Source organism: Lithobates pipiens, unplaced genomic scaffold, assembly GCF_037356315.1.
Source record: "Lithobates pipiens isolate NorthernLeopardFrog02 unplaced genomic scaffold, aLitPip1_a1.2 Scaffold_30, whole genome shotgun sequence".
In the NCBI taxonomy this organism is placed as follows: domain Eukaryota; kingdom Metazoa; phylum Chordata; class Amphibia; order Anura; family Ranidae; genus Lithobates; species Lithobates pipiens.
Genome location: NW_027507791.1, coordinates 83119041 through 83131586, shown reverse-complemented (window position 1 = coordinate 83131586; position 12546 = coordinate 83119041). Strand labels below are relative to the sequence as shown.

Sequence of the window (12546 nt, the reverse complement as noted above, 5' to 3'; positions counted from 1 at the left end):
TATATCCACGTCACGTAATCGTATTGTCTACGCACACAAGCTAATGGCCGGCTTCAGTGATTGGCTGTACAGTGATTGCAGGGATATAATGAAACACGTGTTGTCTGAGTTTTAGCTTTGTTAGGACATCAACTGGCTGGTGCGGTTGTAATCACATCGGTGAAATGAAATAAGTGATCACACAAGGGCAGGCAGAGAGAACTTGTTTATTGTGAAGCAGAATTCCCAGGAATCAGAACACAGAGGGCTTTAGGACCTCAGAGTACATGACAGTATAGGGAGGTGTAGATATCTATAAGCCTGGAAGAGTTCTAAGCAGCAGCATCAGTCCGGCTGAGCCAGGGAGGTAACCTCATAGACTACACAGAGGATATACTAATACAGGGTGGGAAGCTGACACATGACAAGGATTTGCCTGCAACTCACCGCCAGCATCACAAGTGATGGGATTCCCTTTCTCCATCCTCATCTTCCAGATGTTACTTTGGAGTCTTTTGCTTGGTAAGAACTATTCTGCATGCAGCATTTTATTTAGATTGATAAGTGCAGACCACTTTCCAGCTACAAATGGATTAATATTATAACTTCAAATTAGCATTTTTCTGTTTAGCTAGATGAGGACAATTAATTATTTTTGGGTTGTCTCTGTGACTTAATTATTTTTTATAAAGAAGAGATTATTTAGTAATTGCGAGCAAGGGTGTGCAGTCATTTTGGCAGGACGAGTAGATTTCGTCAGTCTTTCAGTTGCGGGCTTCTGATTGGCTTACTTGGTACCGTTGACATCTCTACATTGTGTTATTGAGTACACTTACAATCTAATTGCTGGTAGGATGGTCATACAAACTACAATCTGATTGGTAAATTGAAATAAGATTGTGCAAACTATTTAAAATGACGACATATCTATACAACCCAAACAATCTCTGTTCAATCACACAGGCCTTTATATATTGACATTATATAATTACTATAATATATAGCTGTTGGTAACTTGTGTTGTTGGTTGATCTAAATCAGATCGTATAGTGTATGGTGAGCTTTACATTGAAGCTGTTTTATAAATTCACTGCTGTAATATATTAGTGCTGCTGCTAGTTGCAATGCACCTCCTGTTGCTTTATACTCTTGTAGCTAGATCAGGGTTTCTCAAGCAGGGTTCCATGGATCCCTAGGGTTCCTCCAAAAGTTGCTAGGGGTTCCTTGAGCAATGAGCAATTTCTGCATCTCAAATAAGTTCCCACTGACACCATTGATCTTTATAGCTATCTGTATAGGGGGGATTCTTCCCAGTGACCATAAGCATATGAACCACTATTCCCACTGACCATCTCGCTAACATACCATGAGCTCTAGTTAAAGTCATTTTTTGTAGGGGTTCCCTGGGACCAGAAAGTTATTTCAAGGGTTCTCCTGTGTTGAAAAGGTTGAGAAAGGCTGAGATAGATGAAGGAAACATGAGGACTGACTTCTCAGACTGTTGCTGGGCTGTCAGGTTATGGTTTAATCCTACTGCTTCAATGCTTTGAGTAACTAACCCAGAACAAACATATGGATGATGCCTTCTGTAAATTGGTTGTTCTAACAACTTTGTTTTGGGGTAATGCACGCTTTAGGGCTCATTCACACCAAGTGCAACGGGGCTGTGCTGGGAGGCAAGACAAGGGAAAAAGGCTTGCTCCCTATGAGGCACTTCATACCACCAAGATTGGTGGTGTACACTGGGAAACAGTACTCAACGCAGTGTGGTGTGACACAAGCCACCACATTGCCCAATGCTGTTGGAGGTATAACTGAATGAAACATCAGTTGTGATATTTCAATAATGTTCTAACAAAAAAAGAATAAAGTAAACAATGCAATGCACCAGGATCAACAATTTCCACCCAGGCAGGTTGTGCGTGTGTGAATGAGCCCTTATTGCACATTACCCTAATGCATTTCATGCAGAGTACTTTGTGTGGTGCATTATGGTGCCATTATTTTGCAAACAGAATGAGCCCTCTGAATTTTTTTTTTTTAAGAATTATACATACAACTCCATAAAAGCAAAGCAGTTACACTAACGCATTTCAACTGAAAAGGTCTTACTCATAGCTGACTAGTAATTTGGAATGGCACTCAAATAGCACTATAAGCCCTTGTACACACGGTCGGACATTCTGACAACCAAATCCGTTGGATTTTGTCAGACGAATTTTGTCCGAAACTGATGCATACACACGGTCGGACAAAGTTGTCGGAAAATCCGATTGTACATAACGTGATGACGTTATTTTGTTACGACGGGACTACGTTCAGGCTTGTAGCCAATAGCTTTGGTCTAGGAATTTGATCTGAGCATGCGTGGCACTTTGTCCGTCGGAGTAGGCTACACATGATCGGAGTATGTCCGATTGGAGCATTTTGTCGGAAAATTTTACGGACAAATTGGAAAACTTGGTCCGTCGGATACTCCGACGTAAACAGTCCGATGGAGACCACACACAGTCGGAATATCCGACAAAACGGTCCGATAGGAAAGATTCCGACGGAATCTCCGACTGTGTGTACAAGGGCTTACAGTTCAGGGCAACACACCATTGCTGCATCACACTGACTTACCGTGTGTTTTGCTACGTTATGTTACAAAACGGTGCAGGTATGTTTTTTTCTCAGTTATGCTGCTTTGGTAGCCCCTTCATAATAAATAGGTTACTATAACACAACTCACTTCAACGTGTAAAATACCAATTTGTAACACACATGTAGTAATTCAACCCAACAGAGTGGAAAAGTGTGAACCTTTTATACTTTCTGTTTAGTTATTTAAACTTTTTGAAGGCAGGGATCTAACATGTTCTGGAGGTCAGCCATGGCAGCTCCCATATCTGTTCAGGAAAAGTATGCTTTAAGAGGACTGAGGTAGTATCAAACGATGGACAAACGTACACATTCACAAAGAACTTTCAGGTTGGGTTCACATATGTGCAAAGTTTTAAGCCGCATCCAATTCGCATGACATGTGGCTCTCAATGGAGCTGGTTCACACATGCCTAGGGTGGCTGTGGCGTGGTTTCCAAAAGGTTCCTGTGCATTTTTGTTTTCTGTTCAGGTGCGAATTCAGGCAAAAATTTGCACCTGAATCCCACTTGACCTGGTGAGCGGGAACGCCCTGGACTGCAAACCCCAGCTGCACATATGTGAACCCAGCCTAAGGCTGGGTACGCATATGAACACGCAGCAGCTCACAGCAGGAGTCCAGTGCGTCCTCATTCACCGTTTCAGGTCCGGTTTCAGCCTGAATTTTTGTCTGAATTCGGACCTGAAACAGTCCAAAAGACACACTGGGGGTTATTTACGAAAGGCAAATCCACTTTGCACTGTAAGTGCACTTGGGAGTGCAGTCGCTGTAAATCTAAGGGGTAGATCTGAAATGAGGGGAAGCTCTGCTGATTGGATGATATAATCATGTGCAAGCTAAAATGCTGTTTTTTATTTTCCTTGCTTGTTCCCCTCGGATCTACAGCGGTTTTTCTTCCAAGTGCACTTGCAGTGCAAAGTGGATTTTCCTCTAAAAAATAACCCCCACAGGGTTCCTGTGCAAATCGCATCGGAGCCGCTGCAGAGATATGCGAATCGGCTCCATAGAGAGTCAGTCACAATCTCCAGCTGTGCAAATTGGATGGGAGGAAACCCTCATCCAATTCACACCAGTGTGAACCAAGCCTAACTGTTGCATTCTGTAGCAAACTTTTTTCAAACTGAATCAAAAACATCTGACATTTTTGGGGTTCTATACAATGCAACAGAATGAATGAAGTAGTTGTTGCACTGGCTCTAAAGCCACGTATACACGATGAGATTTTCAGACGAATAATCGTCCAGTTTTTTTTTTTTTTCATGCTAGTCTCCTATGGAAAATAAAGAGGTGTCTCAACTTATGAAAATTCTCCTATGACAGAATACTTTGCAAGTGATGTAATGTGTTGAATAGTTTTGTAATGTATTCTTTCGTTTTCAAGCATGAGTAGTCTTGCTCTTACGATTTTTTTCAGATGAAAACTGTGCTAATTAAATTAAAATCGAGCGTTGTGTTCACTTATTATAAAAAAAAATTCGAGCATGCACCTCTAGGTTTTGTCATTCGAAAAAAAGTCAGATTTGGCTGTCGAAAGCACTATACTAACGACGGTTTGTTGTTCGAATTTTTTCTTCCGATCTTCTTTTCGTGTATTAGTGTCTTTATATACAAAAAGTCCCAGGACAAATAAATTAGTAGTATGGATTCTGATATACAAAAGCCAGGTTCAGTAAGGCTGTCAGGAAAGTGTGCTGCAATCACAGGCCTGGATCATTTTACACCTGACATTGTAAAGTTTTTACTGCTAACAATTCACTTTAATGGCCTATGACACAATGCAGGCAATTCTATACATTTACATAAATCAGTGTAATAGCTATATTGTGCCCTTCGTGTCCCTTTTTAGAAATTCATTTTTTTTTTCATGTTCATTGCAGATTTAAAATTGTTTAATTTGTTCCATCAATGCGACTTGAGCTTATTGAGAAAAAGTTTAAATATGTCTTATAATGCATTGTTTATTCTTTATTTATTAACATGATAAAGTATAAATACTTACAGCAATGTCAATCTCCAAATCTAAATAGTACAAAGTTGTTAGGACAAGGTTCATACAATTTGGCTTTTTATATTAAGGGCCCATTTATATTTGTGGGATGTTAACATGCGTTACGTAACACATAAATGTGCATTGCATTGAGGCAGCCTATTCAAAATAATGGGCTGCCAATGTCCCAAAAATCATACGTGCCACAAAAGTTTTAAGGCAAGGCACAATTTAAATGTATGGCCTTGCGGTGCATGCAACATGCACTGCCATGCATTTTGAGAAGATGTATATGTAAATGAACCCTAAAGTTGATTATGGTATGAAAGGACAGGTCATCCTGCAGGGACAGTCTAGTTTTCACTCATTCCAATTTGCTGCATAACCACAAACACTCAGCGTTATCTCAAGTGAAATGATAACAACTGAAAAATCTTTCCATAAAGACATGGATTAGGGAGTTTGGGTTGAGGAACTTGACTGGCCTGCACAGAGGCCTGACCCCAACCTGATACCTGATAGAACACCTTTGGGATAAATTTGAGCAGAGACTGCGAGTCAGGCCTTCTCATCCAACATGAGTGCCTGACTTCACAAATGCACTTCTGGAAGAATGGTCAAACCTTCCATAGACACACTCCTATATCTCGTGGACAGCCTTCCCAGAAGAGTTGAAGATGTTATAGTGGCAAAGGGTTGGCCAACTCAATATTGAACCCTATGAATGAAGACTGGGGCGCCATTAAAGATCGATGTGCGTGTAAAGGCAGGTGTACCAATACTTTTGGTAATATAGTTTATGGGGCTACCTTAAAGAGAAAGTTTAGCATGTTTCCAGCAAGCATATTTTAGGTTTAGTATTGTAATGTGCAATATAAAGTGAGTCTATACCCTAACTGGGTGCCATTTAGTTAAAGCTAAATCACTGCATAGCTCCCAACTGTCCCTGATTTCGAGGGGCTGTCCCTGATTTGGAGCAATGTCCCTCTGTCCCTCATTCCTCCTCATTTGTCCCTCATTTTGGTCTAATCTATATAGTATATGAAATGCACTTTTTAGCTTTCAAAAAGTATTTCCCATGCTAAAATTTTCATCCAAATTCTAAATTGCTGCAATTGTTAATTTTAAAAGCCAATATCAAGGAATATTAGTGGTAAAAAAGCACTTGTGGATTTTATTAACCCTTTTTTTGCTTATGTCCCCTACGTCACTGTGCATCCTAAACAATTACCAGCGTTTTTTCCAACTATGACTCTATTAAAAAAAAAAGGCACTGCACCATAACACACACACTGTATATTTCACATAGTGGTGCATGCACATTAACGCTCATACTAGGGTATGAATAGAGTCTAAAGTTGCTCACAGAGACTAGATGGTGGCCACCCATGCATGGACGGTCTGGCCGCCAAGCAGTTGTTTTCTTTCTTGAATATTTATAAGACAAACATCCATTAAGTAAAGATGTGTGCTTCTTCTAACTATGGAAAGTGCTCAAGAGCTGCTTAGCCTTGGGGGAAACAATAGCAAATGGCTGGGAATATCCATCCTGGCCAGGCTATTTCTTTATCAAGAAGTCTCGGCCAACTAATCAGGGAGAGTTCAAAGTAATACAATTATTACCTGATCCAACTGTAAATGTGCCCATTGGCTGAACATGTTCTGGTCCATTCACAAGAGCATCTTCAGTTCCATCATAAAAACCGATAAAGAAAACACTGCACAAAATGTTTACATTTGGTTTGTATATCTATCTTCAGTTTGATTCAGTTTTCATCAGATGTCTGTTTTTGTTTAGTTTAAAAAATAGTTAAAGTTGGACACACATCTAAAGAAAAAATATGTTTCTTGCCTAAGCAGACGTAAATGACAAAAATCCAAAGTACAAACACGCATGCTCGGAAGCAAGGACGAGCCAGAAGTGGTCGGTCTTGTAAACTAGCGTTTGTAATAGAGATTTAACATTCGGGCGGTAAATTATGAAATCTGGAAATGCAGCGCACAATTCTTTTCTTCTTTAATGAGATAATAATGAAGCTGCTTTGCTGGTGATACTGATGGAGTTATTGCAAACACATTTTCAAAGGCTTTTTTTTTCTAGTGATATCAAGAATAACATTAATATCCCTTATTTTTTTATTTTTTTTGAGCAAGATACCACAACACCATTATCCCATAGTTTTTAAGATCAAAGATACAACTATGTTGGTGTCCCTTGTCAATTTTACACTGTATTTTTTAAATGTGACTGCCTACTCCCAAACTGTCATTTGAAGTAAAACACATAGCCAAGTATTCTCCACAATTTTTTTTATTGTGCATTAAAAAAAGAAAACTAATAAAATTAGACATGCTATCTGCCAATAGAATTTAACCAAGAAGTGCATTCTATGCATCCAAAAATATAGAAAATATAACAAATAAAATCATTATTATTCAACCAAAAAATAAAAGGTGTCCTGCTTCTTAATATAGGGGGTCAACAATGCCAAGAGTTGGTGAAAGCAGGGGTCCGTCATCCGAAGATAATTCTTGATTGTTCTCCTGGAGCTCCAGCAGCAAAGGCATATGACATAATTAATAAAAAGCAAATGAATATCAAATCCAAAATGCATAACATTAAATTATAAAAAATAATCTGTGCAGTTCATAGAAAATCACAGAGAATGGGAAAATGTTATGCACATAAAAAAATCCTCATGAGAGGTCAAGACACTACAACATCAATGAATCAGTCCTTCATGTAACCCCATCCAATTCTTATACAGGGGACTTCAAATATATGCGGTAGTATGGAAATATGATACTTGACGTCCAAATTCCACCAAGAGCAAACTTCTAAGAAGATAGCAGGTGCACTTATCATAGAACAATAATGGGTACTCTTACCCTAAGGTGTGGACCCACACACCGTAATGGTGGGTCAATCGTGCATCAAAGTGAATCCACCGCAAATGGTCCTCCAAAAGAAACAATCGAACTCCCGGCTCTCAATCGAGATATCCAATGCAGGTTGTCTGTGTCTCGAAACTCCCCGAAAGTGCATTCATGAAGGTAGGTATAATGAGAAAAAATTGAAAAAATACCTTTCAAAAACAGCTTCGCCAGACTGCTACTGCGCATATTTTTTATAATTTAATGTTATGCATTTTGGATTTGATATTCATTTGCTTTTTATTAATATTTATTAGTTTAACCACTATTCTTGTGGCTCAATGTTTTCAGTGAGTTTACTTTCACAGATTTTTTTTATCACAATTTTTTTTTTTTTCCGATATTTTCTGGTGTGTATTGTCACTAGTATCTCACATTATTTAGCTCTGCAATTCTTGTTTTTTACATTATTCTGGTAGCGCAATTATATTTTTATTTTTATTATATGACATAATTAGTCACGATTAATAAAGCAACCAATTTTTGGTCCAAGAACTCCTCCTGTTACTGGACCGGACTTGGGTCAAAGCAATAACTCCAAGGCCAATGATAAATAACATGTTATTTTGACCGATTCCGCAACATTTCTGTTTGACGAACGGCCGTTCAGAAACAAACTGAAAAGTGCAAAATAAAAAGCGCGAACTGAAAAGCACTAAATGAAAAGCACTAAATGAAAAGCACTAAATGAAAAGCACTAAATGAAAAGCGCGAAATGAAAAGTGTGAATCAACACTCAAACTTCTACCAACAGGAAATTAGCAGAAGGAGCCCAAAGGGTGGCACTAAAGAACTGAAAAAACACGTAGTACGTCACTACGTTCGTGTTCGTTGGCTGACAATTCCTTGCCGTTTGTATGCAAGACAAAATCCAGGCACGCACCCTCAGACAAAAGTCAGAGGTTTTGTCTGCGAAAAATTTGATTGTGTGTCCGAGGCTTAAGTCTGTAGGCACTTTAAAGTCTGGTACACACAATGAGATTATCGGACACACGATCGTCTGATTTTTTATTTTTATTTTGCATGCTAGCCTCCAGATCAAAAATGGAGTCCGAAAATTATCGTAAAACAGAATAAAAATTCAGAAGTCATGTCATGTGTTGTGGTGTATTTGTATTGTGTTTTCAAATGCAAACTGTACTTAATAAACAAAAATTTATCGGACTGGTATTGTACAAAATATATTTTCGTGTTTGTCCCTTCGGAAAATCTCCGTACTAACAATCAGAATATCGTACAATCGCTTAGAAAACTGTCTTTTTTTTGTACACTTTTCTGATCAGGTGTACGGGCCTTTAGCTAATCAGCAATGCATCTCTAGAGCCCATTGACACTTGTTACCATCTGCTTTATGTGCTGTGCATTGTGGTGCCATTCATTGTGAATAATACCCCAACACATCGTACAGTGATCCCAATGCATCACATTGCACTACAAGACATTGTGTGGCGCTGCTAAAAATAGGTCAAGCATGTTTTTCATCCATTGTGGTGCACTGATAGCCCTTTGGAGGCCTCCATAAGGCAACAGAACCTGCTACAAATGAAGCAATTGTTACCAAGGGGTTACCCTGAAGCTATACAGTTCTTATATTTACGCCCACTGCAGCCTTATCCACACCGGAACTCGAGAAGGGATATTTCAGAGAATCACCAGACAAGATGCTATAGATTTTCACAGAAGTACCATAAAAAGCTTGATAAATCTAATTGGAAGAGGATTATATCAAACTCTGAATAATGTACTGTGTATAGTGACTAAATTATCACTTGCAAAGCTTTAGCGTTTTCGAAATATCTTTAGAACTGAATTTATATGTCTAGAGTTGCTCTTTAATTTTTTTTATATGCATGTGCAGGGATAAAACAGAGAGGCCAATAGAGATTTTTTTTACCAAAGACCTACATGCACATCTGGTCATTTGGAAGCTGCTTTGCTTCTGAGACTAGTAAAGAATATGAAGTGCTGACACAGTGCATTTGGGATTCTGCAAGAAATGTACACAGTGCCTTGAAAAAGTATTCCTTTGAAATGTTCCACATTTTGTCAGGTTACAACCAAAAAGTCAATGTATTTTATTGGGATTTTATGTGATAGACCAACACAAAGTGGCACATAATTGTGAAAAGTGAATGAAAAATGATAAATACTTTTCAAAATGATTTACAAATAAATATGTGAAAAGTGTAGTGTGCATTTGTATTCAGCCCCCCTGAGTCAATACTTTGTAGAACCACCTTTCGCTGCAATTACAGCTGCAAGTCTTTTGGGGATGTCTCTATCAGCTTTGCACATCTAGAGAGTGATGATTTTTGCTCATTCTTCTTTGCAAAAAAATCAAGCTCTGTCAGACTGGATAAGGAGCGTCTGTGAACAGCAATTTCAAGTTTTGTCACAGATTATCAATTGGATTTGTCTAGGCCATTCTAACACATGAACATGCTTTGATAGAAACCATTCCATTGTAGCTCCGGCTGTATGTTTAGGCTTGTTGTCATGCTGGAAGATGAACCTCCACCCCAGTCTCAAGTCTTTTGAAGACTCTTACAGGTTTTCTTCTAAGATTGCCCTGTATTTGGCTCAATCCATCTTCCCATCAACTCTGACCAGCTTCTCTGTCCCTGCTTGAGAAAAGAATCTCCACAACATGACACTGCCACCACCACGTTTCACAGTGGGGATGGTGTGTTCAGGGTGATGTGCAGTGTTTTCTGCCACACATAGAGTTTTGCATTTAGGCCAAAAAGTTAAATTTTGGTCTCATCTGACCAGAGCACATGTTTGCTGTGTCCTCCACATGGCTTCTCGCAAACTGCAAATGGGACTTCTTATGGCTTTCTTTCAACAATGGCTTTCTTCTTGCCACTCTTCCATAAAGGCCAGATTTGTGAAGTGCATGACTAGGTATAAGCCCGAAGTTCATAAGTTCGACTCGAACATCGGGTGTTCGCCTGTTCGCCGAATAGTGAACAATTTGGGGTGTTGCAGCAAATTCGGAAGACGCAGAACATCCTTTAAAAGTCTACAGGAGAAATCTAAAGTGCTAATTTTAAAGGCTTATATTCTTGGTATTGTCATAAGTGTTTGGGGACCTGGGTCCTACCCCAGGAGACATGTATCAATGCAACAAAAAGTTTTAAAAAACTGAAGTTTTTTTCTGGATTTCAGGAGCAGTGATTTTAATAGTGAAACAATACAAGTGAAATATTCCTTTAAATTTCGTACCCAGGGGGTGTCTATAGTATGCCTGTAAACTGGCACATTTTTCCAGTGTTTAGAACAGTCCCTGCACAAAATGACATTTCTAAAGGAAAAAAAGTCATTTAAAACTACTCGTGGCTATAATGAATTGTCGGTCCCAGCATTACAGATAAAAGTCATTGAAAAAAATGGCGGGGTCCCCCAAAAATCCATACCAGGCCCTTTGGGTCTGGTATGAACATTAAGGGGAACCCCAAATCAAAAAATTGCGTGGGAGTCCCCCCAAATTCTGAATATTCTGAATATTAAGGGGAACCCTGCACCAAATTGTTTTTTAAAAATGGCGTAGGGGTCCTCCTCAAAATCCATACCAGACCCTTCAGGGCTAAGCTAAACTAGCTGAACATGTGAAAAGCTGACTAGAGATCAGTTTGCTGGCTGTATAGAAGACAGGATAATATAATTATACAATATTTTATAATATACGGTAACAATTTTAAGAGTCCTGACTATAACAAATAAAAAGAAAATATTTGCAGCAACACTATACAATTTCTTTAAATGTAAGCCATAATGGTGTGGGGTCAATTTAATTTTACATTTTATTTTTTTACCTTAAAGTTGAGCTCCATGCAAATATTAAAGACCGAGACAGATGCAGCTCTGTTTATTAAATGCAATTGGAGTAAGTGCCTGAATTTGACTTGGCACAAAGCAAGGTATACAGTTTTTGTTTTTTTTGTTCAACCAGTGGGTTTAATGAAAGAAAAAATGAACAGATCCCAGCATCCATGCGATGTGGACGCTGGGATCGTCTTCACTGCACCCATTTTCTAACTAAAACAGAGAATATACAAAACATTATGCATTCCCAGCTGACATCTCTACCTGCCAATTAGTAATAGAATGACACGAGGGTGAAGCTGTGCACAAATCACATATAGGGTGACTAACACACAAATTGCTGCATTTTTTAATGCTGCTCATTTGTCTATTTATCTAGATTCCAAGCGACAGAATACTTTTCATACTATCAACAGGGAATTTGTTACTGATTGCATATTTATTTTTGTAGACTCTTTTTGACATGATGAAAGCATGAAAAGCTGTGAGTGATCAACAAACCTTGTCGAAAAGATCAAGGATCCCCCAGACACATAGGTTCTACCAGTGAGGCAGATGAGCATTGGAGCAGTTATGATGCTGTAGGCCATCCACGGTACTATAAAGGGAAGTTTTTTTCATTCCACAAGGCATTCTGTGTACGTTAGTCTATGGACTTCAAATATCTTTCCTATGTAATAAAACAAAAAAAAAACACACTCTTGGCATTAATATTTTTAAAATTTATGCCACATACACACGTATCAGACTATACGGTGGACTTAGTCTGGCGGACAAACCGCCGGACTGTCCGCCGGACTTTCCGAACGAGCTACCTGCCCACACACGGTACTTTTGCGGTGGACTTTGTCCGCCGGATTATCCTCCGTACTTTTGAAATGAACGAACTCGCCCACACACACGTAGGATGCTGGGACTGTGACATCCTAATGGGCGGGGACATCATCCGGCGATGTCCCTATATAAGTTGCTGCACGCCGCGTGCCTGTTATTGTGGCCAGAGACAGCGATGAGGCAACAGCTCAAGAAGAGAAGAACAGAAGGTGGCGACAGAAGACCGGGCCGCTTGTAAAAGAGATAGAACAAGGCGCAGTGGCCCGGCAAGAAGAACCGAAGAGGGGGACAAGAAAGCCGGGCTCCTTCACTAGTAAAAGAGCTAGCAGAAGATAGTGGAGCA

General features: G+C 39.3%; 1 protein-coding gene across 1 annotated transcript in view; it reads left to right on the top strand.

The window, feature by feature from the left end:
- Window positions 1–242: 242 nt before the first annotated feature.
- Window positions 243–12546, top strand: part of LTK (leukocyte receptor tyrosine kinase) — a 346777-nt gene continuing 334473 nt past the window's right edge. Inside the window, exon 1 of the mRNA XM_077464517.1 lies at window positions 243–501. Within this exon, the coding sequence (XP_077320643.1) occupies window positions 444–501 (58 nt within the window). The 5' untranslated portion in view covers window positions 243–443. The remainder of the gene's footprint in view (window positions 502–12546) is intronic.